This window comes from Artibeus jamaicensis, unplaced genomic scaffold (genome assembly GCF_021234435.1).
Source record: "Artibeus jamaicensis isolate MK-2021 breed Jamaican fruit bat unplaced genomic scaffold, CSHL_Jam_final contig_3230, whole genome shotgun sequence".
Taxonomy (NCBI): Eukaryota; Metazoa; Chordata; class Mammalia; order Chiroptera; family Phyllostomidae; genus Artibeus; species Artibeus jamaicensis.
In genome coordinates this window covers 4047726-4065970 of record NW_026521764.1, presented here as the reverse complement: position 1 = coordinate 4065970, position 18245 = coordinate 4047726, and the positions used below count along the sequence as shown (strand labels likewise).

Sequence of the window (18245 nt, the reverse complement as noted above, 5' to 3'; positions counted from 1 at the left end):
AAACCCCATGGCCACTAGGTTTCCTCTCATCACATGTATCCTATTCTATCTAAAATTACAACTGTTTGGATCTCTCCTTTCCTACTGGGCTGTGAACTTATATGATACCTCTCCTCCAGCTGTTAATGTACCTTTGCCCCCCCATGTAAGCCTTGCTTGAGGCTCTCAGTCACTGAAGGTGGTGGGAAGGGGAAGAAAGGAGCAAAGCTTTTCTCTTCTTTCTAAAATCTCTGGAGGTCTGATAACAGGCAACGTGATTTCTAAGTCTGCACTTATCACACTGTGTCGGGACCTGAACAGTGGGATCTCACACTTGACCCTTGAACAAACTCTTTGTGGACAGTTCCAGCTGATTTAGCTGAGCTTTTCGTTTACTCATCTGGGGGAGGACTGAGACCTGCTTTGACCTTTTGAGTTGGATGAACCTTCAAAGACAAAGAGCAGTGTGGTGCCTCTGAGAAGAATGACATCAGAGAGGGACAGAGGTCAAGGCCACAGAATTCTGAGGCCTGTCCCTCGGCAGGAGGCAAGCTGAAGCCATCAGGTCTGGAGAGAGGCAAGGACCCAGATAAAGAGACAGTGTTCTGTTTGGCCTGGGTGGCTTATAATAGCAGTTTATAATAATCGCAGCTCACATTTATTGAGCGCTCACTGTGAGCCAGCCACCACATTCACGATCCCACTTAAGTCGCTCAGCATTCCTCTCCAGGAGGAAACTGAGGCACAGAGAGGTCAAGCAACTTGCCTTAAAGTCACAGAGCTAGTAAGTGACAGAACCAGGACTTGGTTGCAGGCATTTGTCCTTCAGATCCAGACCTCAGGCCCTGTCCTGCTACTCATTGTTCCTCTCAGAACCATGGATGTCCCCCAGAAGCTGCTCCCCGCAAACCTGGGCTCCTGTGCTGGCTTGGCTTCAGGCTGGGTTCACCCGGTGGGAAGAGGGAACGGGAAACTGGAGGGTGAGCAAATGTTCTCTGCGAAAGCAGCACCCCCTTCACCTCGCTAGGCTCTGGTAACACTCTTTCCACCCCTGCCTGCTGGTAGTCTCTGGGTTCCCCCATCCCCGACCACTCCTGCAAGGAGACATTCATAGTCCCTTTATGGGAGCCATCTAGGGTGAAGACTGCTTCCTGCCAGAACCCGAAAGCACCACCACGACAACCCACACTGGGTCCCACTTGCTTCCCACCGCATCACACGGCAGTGGTGGGAAGAGCTGACTCCACGCGGAAAAATGAAGCTCCTGGCTGCATACCGTTTTATCATGCAAAACAGTGGGCACAGTGCAAGGTAATGCATCTTGTTTGGTCCTGAATCCAACAAACCACCCTCGGAAAACTGCTCACGGGATCACTGGGGCATCACTGATTAGATATTTGATGATACCAAAGAATTACTGATTTTTTTTAGGTGTACTAATGGCATTATGGTTATAGTTAAGAGTCCTCGTATTTCAGGAACGAATAGAACATTTATAGAAGGGACCTGCCTTCTCAAAGCCCAAGGCCTCCTGCACATCTCGTCTCTCTTCCTGTCTGATCATCTCCACTTGGAGCCTCCCTACTCTGGCCGACCATTTCCCAAATGATTTGCCCCCTTGGGGACAGAAGGCTTCCTGTTACACCAAAGCAGGTCCCAGCACGACCAAGTGGGACAGGAGTTTCCTGGAGATAAGATCCCCAGCTCTGGAGTAATAAGGGCAGATCATCTGTTGAGTATCTGTTAACATGTGAGGAACTGTACCAGCCCTTAAATGCAGTGCTATTTCATTCTCACCAGACGCTTCCAGAAGGAGGGTGATCTCCTTTCACGAAGGTCGCCTGGTAGCAGCAGGGCCGGGATGGTGTGATGGTCAGTTTTCTGTGCTGACGCGGCATGTGGCTAGGCCGTGGTACACAGTGGCTCCGACACTAACCTAGGTGTTGTTGCAGGTATTTTGTAGATGTGGTTGACAGCTACAACCAAACCAGGTGGCTTTACAGAGATCATCCTCGATAACCTGAGTGGGCCTCATCCAATCAGCTGAAAGCCTTAGGAGCAAAGTGGAGGGTTCCCGGAGCGAGAAATTCTGCCTCAGGTCTGCTGAGCGTTTCCAACCAGCCTTGAGTTTGGACTTGTCAGCCTCCACAACCACGGCTGCCTTAAAATGCTCGTGTGTGTATGTGTACGTTTATATGTGTATATTCACTCATATTGTACTGGTAATATATATTCATATTATAGGTTCTGTTCTCTGGAGAACCCTGACTGCTACTGAGTTATACCAATCTCAAAAGGTCACACCACTGTGACCATGGGTCAGGCCTCTCTGCCCGTTTGTACTCTGCCCACCACCACCTGCAACTTCACCCAAAAAACCGAGGTGTGTGCCAGGGCCTCACCAGCCTCAGCTGCCCACTAGTGTACTTGAATAGCAACATAATTCCCTAACTAGAGTTTGAGAATAAACTATTCATATTGAAAGGCTGCCCAGAATGGGAGAAGCTTGTTTTTACAATGCATCGTTTTGTAGTGGGTGGGAGGTATGGTTTACTCACTGCTTAAGAACAGTGACCAGTTCTGTTCCAGGCGAGGTTACTAACTTGCTCTGTAACTTTGGGCAATCCTGTTTCACCACCTGATTAATTATAACGCCAACCTGAAAGTCTGCTTCCTGCTGCCCCCATCCACTCAAATTGGCATTAAATGGTCAGATGGCCCATCGGATCTGGATCTGACCTACTTTTTAATTGGACTCTGGCCATGAAGGACCCACCACACATTCCAGCTCATGGTGTCAAACCACCGTGAAGGGATGAATGAGGAGTGAGTGCTCAGCAGACGCTGGCTGAACCAGCCTGAGCTCCTCACCCCATCCTGAGTGCCACTTGAGGGTTAAAATGAAGACCCAGTTTCCACACTCAAGACAACTGCAGTTCAAAGCAGAGTGCCACAAAGCGACCTCCCTCTCAGTTTCAGAGGCTGTCCTGAGTATAGTATAGGGCTGGCTCTTAAAGGCACAAGAGGATAATATAAGATTTAAAAAGATAAAAAAGTAGAGAGTACCAAGTCCCATAAAAGAAATACTACAGAGTGTAACAAGGGTGGAAGGAAAGAACAGGATATGGTTGCAGATGAGGTGACAGTTGAGATGAGTGTGAGAATTTAGCAATAAAAGCCTTGGGAGGAATGAAAAGAGGCATTCTGGCCAAAGATAAGAGTCAGGGGCAGGAAAGCAGGGGGCTGTCTAGGGGAAAGGAAGGAAGAAAGTTTTAGCTAGAAAGTAGGCTCCAGGCAGAGGATCATGGGAGATGAACTCAGCTAGGGCAGTGAGGGAGCTAGGTCACAATGGCCACATGAGGAGCCTCGAATGACAAAATATCAAATTGGTAAATAATGAGGAGCTAGTGGAGGCTCCCCAAATAGAAGTGCAGAGAACCAAGGTATGCTTTGAAAATCTGCACCTAGCAATAGACCAGACAGAAATAAATTGGGGAAGGGGCATTACAGAGCCCCGAGGGCGGAATCAATAGCCGTACCTAACGCTATCGAGGGGTTTACCTTGTACTAACCCTGCTGAGCTTGCATGATCTCTTTTAATCCTCACAATTACCAAAGGTACACTTACTACCCCATGTTACAGAGAAGGGAACCAAGGTACAGAGAGGTTATGAAGTGTCCCCCAGATCATACAACAGTCAGGGGTGGCGCTGAGACCTGCAGCTACCCCAGCTGGTTGGACTCCAGTCCAGAGCACTGGACCACCAGGCCAGCCTGCTTCTGAGTCAGGGCCTGGGCCCTGCACCCTGATGTCTCAGTTGAGCTGAGAAGTAGGGGGAATGGAGAGAACAATACAAGGGACATTGCAGAGATGGTATGCCTGCAACCCACCATTTGAGGACTGACTGGAGAAAATGTGAAATAAGGTTCCTCAGGGTTGCTGCACATTAAGGCAGAAAAAACAAACAAAACAGAATTAGGATTTGCGCACGAGCATATACCAAATCCTGCTGCAAGTGATCCTATACACAGACCAGCTGCTTCCAGAAACAGCTTAGTTTTGAACAGCTGGAGCCCACTTGCTAAGCAAGCTAAATGCCCCAAGAGATTCCAAGAAAAGGGAGAAGATAGATGGTGACTGTGAAATAGACTAAACTGTTGCCCTCAAGACCCATACGCTGAAGTCACAACCCTCAGTACCTCCGAATGTGACCTCAGTTGGAAACTGACATGCAGTAGATGTTACTAGTTAAGATGAATAGGGTCGGTCCTTAATCCCCATGACTGGTGTTCTTATAATAATCTGGATACTGCCATGCACACGAGGAGGTGCCAAGGGAAGATGAAGACAGGGACTGGGGAAGAGGGTTTCCAAAGCCAGCCAGCAAACTGCCACGGGTGAGGGCCTGGCGCAGACACTCCCTCCCAGCCCTGAGCAGGAGGCAACCCTGCCACCACCTTCGCATCTGTGGGACACTACAGATCTGGTGTTTTGACCACCCAGTGTGCAGTTCTTTGTTTTGGTAGTCCCAGGACACTACTACTGTGACCTGTGTCATGCTTTCCCATACAAGGATCACCTTCACTGTGTCCTTCAGTGAGCAAAACGAAGAGCCCCCTGTGAAGCTTGGCAGTGCTGGGACATGTGCAGTTACAGGACCGTTTCTGTGTCCTGATCGCAAGTGAAAAACGGACAAATGTTTGAGAGTTCATCTCTCTGAGGTTGCCGAGGCACCCGGGACTATCTTTGATTTAAAAAAAAAGAAGAATGTTTACGTTAACAATTAAGGACCTTTCTCTTCCCTTTTCTCTTAGAAGCAAGTCTTGGCCACATCTGATTCTTCCTGTGTCCTGAAGCACCATCCCACGGGCAGTAAACTGAGAGGCCCTGTTGGACCCCTCACCAGGCAGGGGGTGCCCATCCCAGGGCATGAAGCCACATCACGATGACCATGGCCTCTCAGTTTCACAGCGGTAACAGCTCCCTGAAATCCTGAAACTCGCTGTGAGTGGCCATTCCACCTCCAAAGAGCCTCACACATTCAATTCTGCAAAAACCATTCATTTCTTTGTTGCGCCCACATGTTGCTTTGAAGGATGAGTGCTTTATGGGTCTCAAGTGAATGGCTGTGGTCTTGAAGGGAAGCGTGTCCGCCCTGGGGAATTCCAGACTCTGTTTTCAGAGAGTGAAGAGCGGCACTAAGAAGTGAAACCAAAGCTGTACTTCTTCTGATACTCGGAAAACCCCCTACTCCAGAATATTTTTGCACAGGTACAAAAACAAAAAGTATGGAAAACTGTACTATAAAACCAGAGTTTCCTACAACTCAAATGTAAGCCACCAGAATGATCTATTTAGAAACATGAAAAACCTAGGATGGTCTGCGGGGCAGAGCACCTCCCTCCCTTCTCAGCTGACAGTAACTAACAAGTTATTAAGCACGTAAGATGTGGAAGGCACACTTCTTGGGCTGTTATGTGGAACGAACTGTTTCTGACAACAACCCTACATGGTAGACACCTTTATTATTCTCAATGTGCAGGTGCAGAGAATGCAGCACAGATGGGTTAGGAAACTGGCCTGAAGGTCACAGAGCTCTAAGTGGCAGGGCTGGGATTCCAAACCAGACAGTCTGGCTGCAACACACCCCACCCCCTAGACAAACAAACAACTGAGCCAGACATATACACAAATAAGACAAAAGGAAATAAAGTGAGTGGGGACAGGTTAAGGAGGGTGGGTTGAGGTTGGAGAGAAATAAGAGAACACCAATTACATTCCAAGCACTGGGCTGGCACTTCACACGTGTTTTTCCCATTAAATTGGTACAGCACCCAGGTGAGCGTTACTTACTCTCTGATGAAACAGTGAGGCTTGGAGAGGCCTGTATGAGGAGGGCACATTAGTAAGTGATGTCCCTAAACTCAGTTTTGTGGATTGCAAAAACCGGTGTCATTTTCCCAGCCCATTTTCTCCCACCCATGGCTTCAAACTGTAATCTCGGCGTTATGAATGGTATAATCTGCTTTTAAAAGTCAATCCAGCATTGAGAAACAGTGGGCCTGGGGTCTGGAGGGGTGTCACCCCATTCCAGCTGCATACTTGTCCAAAGAATCTGAGTACAGTTCAGGGGCTTAACCAATGTGCCACTTTGAGAGTTAGCTCAAGTACTAGTCCCACTTTGGCACTCAAACTGTGTGGCTTCAGCCAAATTCCCTAACCTCACTGGGCCTCTGTTTGCCTTAAGTACAAACTGGACATAAAGCTGCCAGGGATGTGTACCTCATAAGGTTAATATAAAACAGGCATCACCGATAAAGGTGAACCGGCTGTGAAAACTGTAATTTGCTCCACAGCTGATCTTCGCTGAAAACAGCATGACCAGGTCATCCCCACAGCCACCGAAGTCCAGCAGGTCCACACCTGGCCGGGGAAGCACCACCAGAATGGCCCCATGTGAACTTCACTCTCCTCCCTGGGAAAGCTGTGCTCAGGGCCGCAAAGGTCTGGCTGGGCCTAGGCCCCAGAAGCTTCCCGCAAGACAGGCTTGCCTGTTTAAACAGGTATCCACCAGGTGATGCTCGGAGGGGGAGGGAAGTCCTTGCAGAGTGAACTGTCTCCTCTCTCGCCAGGTCCCTGCATACTTGGCCAGCTGGTTGGCATTCGGCTGTGAGGGGGGCAGGGTGCCATCTGGTACAGCATCCAGCATTGGGTTTCACCTCGTATGTTACCGAATCAGGAAAGGTAGCGGTGCGGCAAGAACTCTCGCCAGGAGGTAGAAGAGGAAAGAGGACGGAGGGGAGGATCCAGATTGGACGAGTGGGTGGGAAGAACCTTCGCCAGTTCCCAACAGACAGGAGCCCACCAAGACTATCCCCAACCCCCACCCCGGGAGTTCCGGCCCCAGGAAGAGGAAGGGATCCGATCTGCATAACAGTGAATCACCACCAGGCACTTCGGCACAATGACCCCTCCAGGAGAGGGTGGAGGAGCTCGTTCCACAACTGCCTACACTAAGGGCAGTTCCGAACAGCAGCAAACCAGTCTAACCCCAACTCCCATTTTGCATACACTCCAAAAACAACGTCCGAGGAACACGTTGATCGATACCAATTGTGAATACGGAGGTTTGGGCCAAGAAGGGATTAAAAAGATCCCTTGGAAGGAACTTTGCATAAGATGGTTTGGGGGAGTTGATATTCAGTGTCCTTATACTGGAAGGGCCGTTGGCAGCCACACATATAGTTCAATCAACAGATCTTGGTGAACTCTGTTTCAAAAGAAAGTTAAGCCAAAGGGTTTGACCGATAAACCAAAGGGAACTCTTTAGTCACTAGGTGACTGTTGGGGCTCCTGTTTTATGCTAATAAGCGATTACTCAAGTTCTAGAAGGAAGGCGTACTGTTAGCAAGGGGAAGGCTGGTCACCGTAGGATGGTCTGCCAGCTGACCTCTGCCTGCACACTGACCACCGCTCCTTCATCCAGGGAAGCAGCAAAAACGAACAGCAACTGGGTTAAAACTCCGGGCGGGGACCACTGCGTTAGGTGGGGAGCGTAGTTCTTAAAAAGAAACGTGCGTCCTCCCGGAGGCCAAGGCCTCCTTCGGGTCCTCCAAGTCGGGCACGGGTTCCAGAAAAAAAGATGTCTCGGTGTACACGAGGTACTGAAAAAATGCAGCGGGCAACAATATTACCAGCATCCCTTCTCCTCCCCGCTCCCAAGCCCCGAAGTATGCTCGATAGATAAAAGCCTAATAGCTTTCATTCAGATTCACAAAAAGGAGAGGCGCAGAGTCGTCCGCGAACCTACAGACCCCTTGGGGCTGAGGGTGGAAAGTACGCAGTGCGCCCCCTCCCCAGGTTCCTCACACCACCCAGGGCTCCCGGCTCTCCGCACCGCGCTCTCCGGTTACCTCGCTCGCGTGTCCGCAGGCGTCCGGCACCTGAGCCGTCGGTTCCGCCGGTGCCTCCTCCTCCTCCAAGGGGCTACTCGGAGCTGCTCCGGGATCCCCGCCACCTCCCGGGGCAGCCTGGCTGCCGCCGTCAGCGCTGGTGCCGACTCCTCCCGCCGAAGAGGCGGCTGCAGCGGCGGCGCTGAGCAGCCCGTGTGCCCCGTCGGCGACCCCGGCCTCCACGCTGTGCACCAGCCACGCATCCACGTGGGTGCGGGGGATGAAAGGGACCCCAAGCGTGCGCACCTCCCGGAACAGCTGGCCCTCGGGTTCTGCCACGGGGTCTGGCTCCCGGCCTTTGGGGTGCAGGTGGTCCGTGCGCCCCCACCCTCCCGAGGCTGGGAAGGGGCTGGGCGCGTACGCGGGATTCGTCTGCCAGTCCCCTAGCAGTAGCTCATCCCGGAGCAGGGTGGGCGACGGGAGCAGCAGGTAGAGATCTAGGTCCAGATCCAGGTGGAGCCCTGCCAAGCTAAGCAGGATGGTGAGATGCAAGAGGCCGCCGCCTTCGGACCACCATGGTTTCAGGTACTTCATCTTCCGTCGCACGCCTGGGGACGCCCCGGCCGGCGTCCGCAGGTCCCAGCGCTCCAGCCGCCGCAGTGACACGTGCGGGCCCCGCGCACAGCGGCCACCTGCCCGGAAGAGACAGAAGCGGAACAATAACCCTGGACGCTCCGCGGCCGTCGCGGGTTCCCGGAGCGAGAGGCGATCCTTCGCAGGTCGGCACAGTGCCTGAGGCTCCAGAGGGACGAAGGAGGAGCCACTTGCGTGCGAAGCCCGCCCACCCGGCTGCCTGAGAGCTCCGCGCCGCCTCCAGCCCGGCCCGCGCCGGGGGCGCAGCCGCCGGGGACACGCCCACTGCCGCCGGGGGCCGGCGCGGGTGGGAGGGGCCTGCGCTGGGCGGGACGAGGCTCCGCTGCTCAAAGGCTCTTTATTCCACCGGAACCCAAAGCTCTCTGGGAAGCAGGAGTTGTGGGCGCTAAGTGGCGCCCAACCGTGTGCGGGTAGGCTGGGCGGTCGATCTGAACGCGCGGGTGGGAGTCAGGGGTCAGGGAGAAGTCCGGGTGGGAAGGGACCGGATGTGTAGACCGGGGGAAAAGTCAGGGCACAGGCAGCTTGCAAAGGGATTCTACCCACGTGAGGACTCACTGGTTCCGCTCAGGGGGTTCAGGAGTCTCATCCCTGGATTCAGATACCTGCCAGTCGTGTGACTTTTAAGTTCCTTAGCTTCTCTGTGCCTCAGTTCTCTTACCTGTAAAATGGGGGAAGTAGTACCTGTCCAATAGGGATGTGGTGGGTCAGATGAAACATCGCATGTAAAGCCCAGTTTGACATGGATTCCACGGCTGCCATTGGGATCCCAGAGCAGTCCGCCCCCTCAGGCCGCGTGCTGCAGCCTCCCAGACTCCGCACTGTTCCCTGGGCATGCGGCGGGCGATGCCAGGCCTTCCCCCACGGTCTCCTTTGCTCCTTAAATGAGGGTTAAGAACACCAGCTCTAGAATTGGTCTGTATGGGTTCACATGCTTTCTCCACCACTTAGTAGCCTGGATGTTGGGCAAATTGCTCATGCTGCCTGCCTCAGTTTCCTCTGTGTAAAATGGGACTAATAGCACCTTCCCCGCAGACCTGTTGTGAGTCCCAAATGAGATGCCTATCGACCACCAACCACAGCACTTGGTAGGTAGGAAGTGCTCTCTGAGTGTTAGCCACTATTTGTAGTACCCATCCTCTAAGGCTTAACCCAAAGGTAGATCCTCTGAGTTTTCACCATTTGAAGTTAATCACTTCCCCCATCTGCTCTCCCACAATGCTTTCTCCATATGTCAGCACTGCAACACTTGGCACCTACTTTGTAGTCTAGTTGAAGATTGGTGTGATTTGCCCATTGTAAATTCTTGAGGGCAAAAAACCCTGTTTGGCCCACCTTTGTGCCTGCACAGTTCCCTGGCGCTGGGCTTGCAAATGTAGGTTCTACTAACTGCACTCCCTTGCTTGGTGAGGAAGGAGGGGGTGCCCAAGGAGGACTGCCAGTTGTGTAGGAAGTTGCTTTCAATGCCCCCTTGCTCCACCTGGGTTTCTCTTTTCTTTTGGGGATGCTATGATAACTTCACACAAGATTTCAGTTTGCCCTGTGAGAGTCGGGGGAGCAGGTTGGCTTCTGCTTTGTCTTGGTAGATGCATTAGGGGTGGCAAAGAGCCTGGATTAGGGATTAAGAGAGAGGCTGGCCAGATTAGTGAGATTTTGGACAGAAGCCCTGTTCAGACAGCTTAGTCCCTGAGCAGGGGATTTGGATTCTGGACTTGGTAAATGTCAGCTGAATTCATGTTTTCCCCTAGGCCCTGTTCAACTTCCTGGTGCGGTCTGCTGGGTGAATTTATGGTTTCACCCACAGATATTTGAAATACCTAGAAACAAGGGAGAGAATGCTCTCAAATGCCAGAATATTGAGATGTAAATGACTGTGGAAGAAGTGCTGTAAACCAGGTGAGAAGAGAGACGGTGCCTTCTTGAAAATGGTATCTTCCAGAATCTCGCACAGAATTGGTGCTCAAAATATTTATTTTCAATTGAATCGAGGAGTTTCCACTTGAGTTATGTTTTGAGGGATCTGAATAGACTAGGAAGGGTATTCAAACTTCCTTTCTAACATTAGTTGTGGAGGGGGCTGGCCTTTTAAAATGTGAGTTGATAATCGTACGTCGAGCAGCTCCATTCAGAAGTGTGGCTTAATTCTAGCTTACAGCCTGGTGAAAAGGGAAAGGAGGCACACACAAGACCATGGGGTAAAATATTAAACAGGAGACTCAATCCTGCACACCTTTGACATCAGTGGTAACAAAGGTTCCATTTTTTAGGAATACAAAGAGTAGAGTGAGATTATTATTTTTTTCGAGAATCCCTCCATCCAGGAATAGCCAAGTGAATAGTGCAAACCATTGTCATGTAAAAGCTTTAAAAAGTCACATGTTTCTTAAAATCCATTAATCAGTGCTACGCAAAAGATAGTCCAAAACTGATGCTGACCCACCAACCATGCATATATGGTGCAGGTGGGGCAAGTAATAGAATGGAGACTGTTTAGAAATTTTTATGACAACTTGAAATTGTTATGACATTCAACATGTGACCAGTGGGTTTGTTTTATGTCTTTGCTATTTTATTTTTCTAGAAACTAATTTTTATTTATTTTACAAAAATTATGACAGACAGCAGATTGGAAATGAAGACAAAACAACCAACCAACCAACCATAAAGCTGGTCCTTCTCCAGCTTCAGCATGGCCTTAAATGGAGTTTCTGTGAGGTAGGCAGGGTTTGGGACAGCTTCCAGTGCTCCCCGTTCCTCAAGTGTGGGTGGAACCTCGTGACCTGCTTCTAACAAAGAGAGCACAGCAAAAGTGATGGAATGTCATTTCCAGGGTTAGGTTACAAAATGACTCTGAGTGGCTCCTCCTGTTTTGCTCACTGTCTCAGTCCGTTCAGGCTGCTGCACCAAACATACCGTAGATCAGGGTGGCTTGTGAACAACAGAGATCTATTGCTCACAGTTCTGGGAGCTTGATGCCCTGGAGCAGGGTGCCGGCATGGTTGGATTCTAGTGAGGGCCCTCTTTTGGCTTGCAGACTACTGACCTCTTGTCATGTTCTCATTTGGCAGAAACAGCAAGGGAGATTTCTCAGTGGCTTTCTCATCAGGGCCCTGATCCTATTCTCGATGGCTCTGTCCTCATGACCTAATCTTTTCCCAAAAACCCTGCCTTCTATTAACCATTATCTTGGGGATTAGGTTTCAACACATGAATTTGGGGGTGGGGGGACACAGACATTCAGCCCATAGCATTTACCTTCCCTCACTATCTCTTGTTCTCTCCTTGGAGAGGATGCCATGCCGTGAACAGCCCTGTGCAGAAGCTTGTGTGGCAAAGCACTGGTGTCTTCAGCCAATAGCCAGTGAGAACCTGGGGCCTGCCAACAGCCACTGAGGAAGTTTAGAAGCTGATCCTTCCCTGGTTGGGGTTTGAGGTGACTGTAGCCCTAGCCAACTCCCTGATTGAACCAAAGGATGTATGCAAGTTTCACGTGGATTCCTGGCCCAGAAATGACGCCAAGATAAAAGATGTTGTTTCAAGCCACTAAATTTGGGGGTAATTTGTTATGCAGCCTAGGGAACTAACACACCTTATGTGAGAAGTGGACATCAGACTAGTGGAAGGAAACACTAAAAATGAGACCGCAGGTATATTCAATGAATCATTTGTAACCATGAAGCACCACCATTACCGTAGGGCACTCTGGTCCCCAGATGCAATGATCTGGCTCACCCCTTTAAATGTAAGATTGTAACCTGGCATGAAACATAGTCACTGCTAAAACGTACCCACCAGTCAGTCAGCTGGGGTTAGGTGAGCACATGTGCTTTCTCCTGTGGCAGTTTTTTGTCGAGTATCTATCCAGACTCAGGAAGAAGGAAAACAGCTCTGGACCTTGGCATCCTTTTTTTTAGAAAGTTTCTGCTAAGATTAGTCACAAGAAATTTAAATCTGGTAGAAATTCCAGGATTAAGCAAAATAGCCTATTTAAAAACTCAAAGCATATATTAAGATAAAAATCACATGATCTAGGAATAAGATAGTATTAAGATAGATTTATTCATGTCTAGTTTCAAAACAGGCAGAGTCACTAGAATTTAAATGACTGCACTTGTTGAGACATTTTGCTAAAGGCTTCTGTGAAATTGATTTATGAATGACCTAATTTGCTATCTCTCATACCAGTCTGATGAATTCACTGACACTTAATGAAGATGAAGTTTATCCTTTTTGTTTTGTCAGTCTGCAGTCTTAGGGAAGTTTGGCTATAAGTTGTTTTGCACGGTATGGTGATGATTTTCACCATCTATTGGCTCACACGTAGCATTCTCAATTTAGAAGCTTCGATTTCCTGAACCTGGCTCTGTGCTGGTCCCTCTTCATGCATAAACTCATTTCTTCCTTGCAGCAGCTCTATGAAGTAGGTTGTACCACCATTTGTTATTGTCTAGATGAGGACACAGAGGCCCAGGGACATGACACCCTGTGCCCAAGGACATGCCCTTGGTAAATGGCAGAGTCAGACCCCAAACCCACAGTCTCTCCCCTTTCCGCTGCAGCCTTCCCCTCCTCTGCGCTGTTTTGTTTGTTGCTTCATCCTCCTCCTCATGAAGGAAGAAAATGCTCTCTTACAATCAATGCATTCTTTCCACGGCTTTTGAGAGTGTCAAATCTGCTAAAACTGTATCTTCTCAGCAATGCTTCAGGGGAAGTGGAGTATGGGTTTTGTCCCTCCATACGATGCTCCTTCTTCTTGATCTGTTACACTGAAATAACGAACTGTGTATTTCAGACACCCTCTCACATTCAGCTCTTCGGTAATTCTTGCACAGTTTTGATCTGTGCCAGCCTCATTTCCTTCAATGACATATATCAAGCACCTGGTTGGTGGCAGTCATTTGGGATGCAGACTTTCAAAACAAGAGTTGCAGTCTTAGCAGGGAAGTAGGGTGTGCACAGGTTGAAATGCACGCCACTGATTTGGCAGCCCAAGACTCCTCAGGTGAGAAATAGATTTACTGAAGGTTAGGCCTATGCCAGGGAATTCACAAGCTAAGTAGCTTTGCTGCCTCCTACCTGAACTCTGTAGGGTGAACTGAACATTCAGGTTAGGGTTCCAGAGTTTGCAGTCACTGTGTGTGTATATAAGAGAACTGCAAAGGACAGAAAGGGAATTATGTAGAAAGTGAGGTAGCGAGAGCTATGGGACACTGGGATGAGGCTGCTCTGCAGGGAATGAGAAGTATCCAGGTTTGCAGCAGATACACATTTGGGAGCAAAGGGGAACTACCATTGTCAACCTTTGTCCTGTCCATCACATCCAAGTGTTAGTTAGACCCCAGAATGGTTTACATTCTGGACCTGGTTCTGTTTAACCACCTATAAACAACCCCCACATTTCAGTGGCTTAATCCAAACAAAGTTTACTTTTTTGTCACTTCACAGTTCAAAATGGGTTTGGGATCAGGGGAGTCTGCTCTCTGGGGTCATTTGAGGACACATGCCCCTTTCCTTATAGTGGCCCTGCCCTCTTCTGTCTTCAGTATCTTCTCCAGTCAGCTGGGGATGGAGAGGGAGAGTGAAGGCCAAGCCCGGGAGTGTCTGGGCTGGGCCTGAACGTGTTCCCCAAGACTTCTACCCACATGCCATTGGCCAGAAGTCGGCTGCATGGCCACACCTACCTGCAGGGGAGGTGGGGCCTAGCCATGTTCCTAAAACCAAGAGAAGAGCACGGATAGCTGTCTCTTGTCACATCTGGTGGGCCACTGTCTCTTGGTCTTACTGTATATTCCACTCATTCAGAAACCACTTAGTACCTCCTGGGTATCTCTTTTGTGTAAATATATATATGTGTGTGTGTGTATATATATATATGCCCCTCATAGTGAATTAACACCCTAATGCAAACCTGAGTCGTTTATTCAAGCTTGACAAGCCTTGGTGTTTTAACATGCCACCTGGTTGGAGCAGGTAATGCCCATCATTAAAAGAGATTGGGATTCCTGGGCCTAGTCTAATCCTAGCTTGGGCCAAGCAAGTCATGTGGAAAGGATACCTATGTTTCTGGACCTTGGGCCTTGCACCGGCACAGTGAGACCTTGAACTGGACAGATTTCTGAGTTCCCTTCTTGCTCTGAGTGTCTCTGAAAGTCTTGGCAACGAATAAGGATTGTGTTAGACTGATACCAAACTCCAGTCTTCTCACTTGACTTATGAGACTTTTGGTCCCCAAAGCTCCACTACATGGCTTTGAAAAAGAAAGCAGAAGATAATACTCTCTACCCCTGATTAAATCTCCAATTGGAAGAAGAATCTAAGACATCTCTTCCTGACTTGTGATGCAGCGTACTTTTTTGTTAGCACATGTACTGCTTGATGACATTTTGAAAGTCTAACACTCACACCGGTCTTCACTCTTCAACTTCCCACTCTATGCTGACTGGGAAGCAGCCCAGAGGTTGGGTTGTGAAGAAAGTCACAGGTTACTCACGAAGGAGAAGACCCAAGCACCCATGATGGGCAATGAGTACAACAAACACAGTTTGTGGAGGCAGACGGATTCATTGCTCCTTTGCTTATAAGAAACTTATTTTGAGGCCAACAACCCTGGTCAGTATTTAATAAATTTGATGGGTTTTTTTATTATCTAGACTGATGATTAGTTCAGCACCTGAATTCTCTCCTTTGCTTAATCATCGCCCTCGAGCATATTTGTGTTTTTGATAGCAGCTCTAATGTTCTCATTACAAAATCATATCATTAACCAATTACTGCTTAACTGTTTCTTTGCCCTTGCTGGCTTTCTCTAATTCTTAGTTTTATCTTCCTGCACACCAGAATCTCTTCCTGATCCTAACTCAGCGGCAGCTTTCTGGTTGCCAAATTCAGAGTTTCGTGGGCAATACAGGGGACTTCCGAGCCCCCCGAAAACCCCTGTCTGCCTTCTACCCACCTTCTAAAAAGCTAAATGGTAATCAGAGTTTTTGCTTGCTGAGCAAATATTGTTTATTTTAGGTTCCTTCCCAAATTCACATCCACCCCAAAAGAATGTGAACTTAATTGGAAGTAGGGCCTTTGCAGGTGCAACTAAGGTAAACATTGAGGTATATTCTGTTAAATGACCCTCAGAAAGGACTGTATATGTTTTCTTAACAGTACATCCTAATTCTGAGTTTCAGTAAATAGCCTCCAATGTTCTGAGTAAAACTAATATAACCTGGCTATTACTAACACCTAGATTGGAAAGGATCTTAAAGCAGTTTCATACAGTAATTTAAATTGACTCAGAGAGCCTTTTTCTTCAGCTGTCTCCTCTTTCCCTTTCTATCCTATCTCATTTCTGTTAGGAAGTGCTTTGTGACCACAGGGTATTGTTTACTACTTTGTGGCTTCTGCAAGCATCAGTTAAAGATGCACACTACTTTCCTTAACGTACATCTTTTTAAATTCAGTGGCAAGTACATTTTCCCAATTATATGAAACTGTATCCCTGCAAACCTTCAGGATTGCCAAGATGAGTTGGGAAGAAACAGAACCTGGATCTGTTTCTTGCAAAAATGTCAATATTTGCTAAAACAAAGAGGTGGGAGGACCCCCACTGAAATGCCATCTGTCCTTGCCTTTGAGAGCCTGCTGGGAAACCTTTTCACTGCCAAGGGATGATTATTTGGCACAACTGTCAGTGAAATTCAGCAAGGTGGCTTACAGAGCAGAAACTGGCTGATGTCAAGTGATACTTTGCTATGTGAAAACTTCGAAGTGCAGAAATGACTTCATTTTTAAAATCATTAAACTAGGGATTATTTCCTCTTCCAAAGTGTTTTCCATACAAATCTTTTGATTGGCAGAATCAGCCAGTTGATTTAAACATTCATATTATTAGCCAGTTATTTTGTTGCTTGGTCTTTCTGAAAACGAGCAGCTGAGATAATGATACAATTCCCCTCTTCGAGTTCGAGTTCCGTTCTTTCCGTTACATTATATTATGCTGTTTCTTAAGCAAATAAGCACACTTCTTTCTTCTGTTACATATGGAACTCAGCTCCTTTGCAGTCTGAGGATGGAGGTTTAACAGACGCTTCTGACATATGGTCAATTTCCTAAACTGGGTTCCATAGGAGCATCTTAGCCACCTGGATTCCTGTGGAGAAAATCCAGGTTACTCTAAACAGCAACTTGAACAGTCATTCAAGAGGTCATCTTGGGTAGGAGTGGAATTCTTTAAAATGCATTTATCAGTTTTCAGGGTCCAGTTCCCCTCCTAAAGAGTATTGCTCAGTGGGATGTCTGACACTCAGTTTTTAATCGGTGTGTGAATCATCAAGTTTTCCCCTGAAAACACACTCATTTGGGAACCTTGAACCATCTGTAGCCTCTGACTCCACGTCATTCTTGTGACCCTAAAACACTCCATCCAGCCATGTGATTTCTTCTAAGTTTATTTCCAGCAGATGTCACTGCCACTCAGTTGGACCTTCATCTAATCTCGCTCTTCTCAGGAAAAGGTCACCCCAGCCTTGGCAGGGCCTGAGGCCATCTCCAGCTGCCCCTCTCACAGGTGGCAATGGACAGAGGTGCACCTCTTCTCTCATTGCAAGGCACTGGCCGCTCGGCAGACGTCTTATCCTAGTTTAGGACTATCGTGAGCAGTGATGCTATGAACATTCATGTACGAGTGTTTTGTTTGAACACCTATTTTTAATTCTGGGGCTTAGGACTCATCAGTGGCTTCAGCTGGCCTCAGCTGGATCGGTACATAGTAACGCTCTCTGCGGGCTTTTCGTCTGTGGATTTTAGCCACCGCTGTGATCACTGCCTACCCAAATAGGGGTCCAACAGCACACTTTCACAGAGGTCAAGGTGGTTAAGCCATTTAACTTTCAGTCAACATTAAATCAGCCCTGTTCTGGGCAACCAAGTTTATGTGCTCTGGGAGGGGAAGAAAAGAGGGGGAGGGAGGGGCTTGTGACCAAAAAAATGTGGGAAAAGCTGCCTGCAATGAACCCATTGCTGCAGATCCCAGAGCCCACTCACATACTAAGGCCCCTGGGGAGTTCTGCAGGGAAGAAACTTGTTTAGCTTTGTTTCTATCTCTCCCAAGTTTATTCAACAACAATTTTTTTCTTTATAATCCTCACTATTCATTGGAAGTTCTTTTGGTTCTCATGTATCTCATCCTGTTCTCCTTAGTCACAAAAGTTTCTAAGTATGCTAAGTATGGTGTGTGTGTGTGTGTGTGTGTGTGTGTGTGTGTGTGTGTATACAGCGTTACTATTTACCGATCAGGCTGAGGCCAGCTGAAGCCACTGATGAGTCCTAAGCCCCAGAATTAAAAATAGGTGTTCAAACGAAACACTCGTACATGAATGTTCATAGCATTACTGCTCACAATAGTCAAAAAAAAAATATATATATATACACCCATATACACACTAAGTATATACGTGTATATATATGCATAGTGTATATATATATATATATCCACTAAGTATATGTGTGTATATATGACTCAGCTTGTTTTTTCTAATATTTTTAAAGAAATTATTTATGTATTTTTAGAGAGGAGGAAGGGAGGGAGAAAGAGAGGGAGAGAAACATCCACATATAAGAAAAACATCCATTGGTTGCCTCTCACACACCCCCAACTAGGGACCCAGCCCACAACCCAGGCATGTGCCCTGACTGGGAATTGAACCAGTGACCCTGCACTTTGCAGGACGATC

At 48.2% G+C, this 18245-nt stretch overlaps 1 protein-coding gene, 1 long non-coding RNA gene and 1 pseudogene across 6 annotated transcripts in view; 2 read left to right on the top strand and 1 right to left on the bottom strand.

Moving 5' to 3' along the window:
- The window catches only part of NFE2L3 (NFE2 like bZIP transcription factor 3), a 30142-nt gene extending 21437 nt beyond the window's left edge, over positions 1 to 8705 (bottom strand). For 3 of the 5 annotated variants that reach the window (XM_037126522.2, XM_037126523.2, XM_037126524.2), the window contains exon 1: positions 7894 to 8705. In XM_037126522.2, the coding sequence (XP_036982417.2) occupies positions 7894 to 8466 (573 nt within the window). In that variant the 5' untranslated portion in view covers positions 8467 to 8705. The remainder of the gene's footprint in view (positions 1 to 7893) is intronic. The other 2 variants (XM_037126519.2, XM_037126520.2) reach the window with 1 other exon arrangement.
- LOC119035305 (uncharacterized) lies at positions 2927 to 3011 on the top strand (annotated as a pseudogene).
- A 140-nt stretch (positions 8706 to 8845) lies between the features above and the next one.
- LOC119035285 (uncharacterized) lies at positions 8846 to 15146 on the top strand. Its single transcript, XR_005079759.2, has 3 exons — positions 8846 to 8936; positions 10272 to 10419; positions 11142 to 15146. It is a non-coding gene; the product is annotated as an uncharacterized LOC119035285 (long non-coding RNA).
- Positions 15147 to 18245: the final 3099 nt, after the last annotated feature.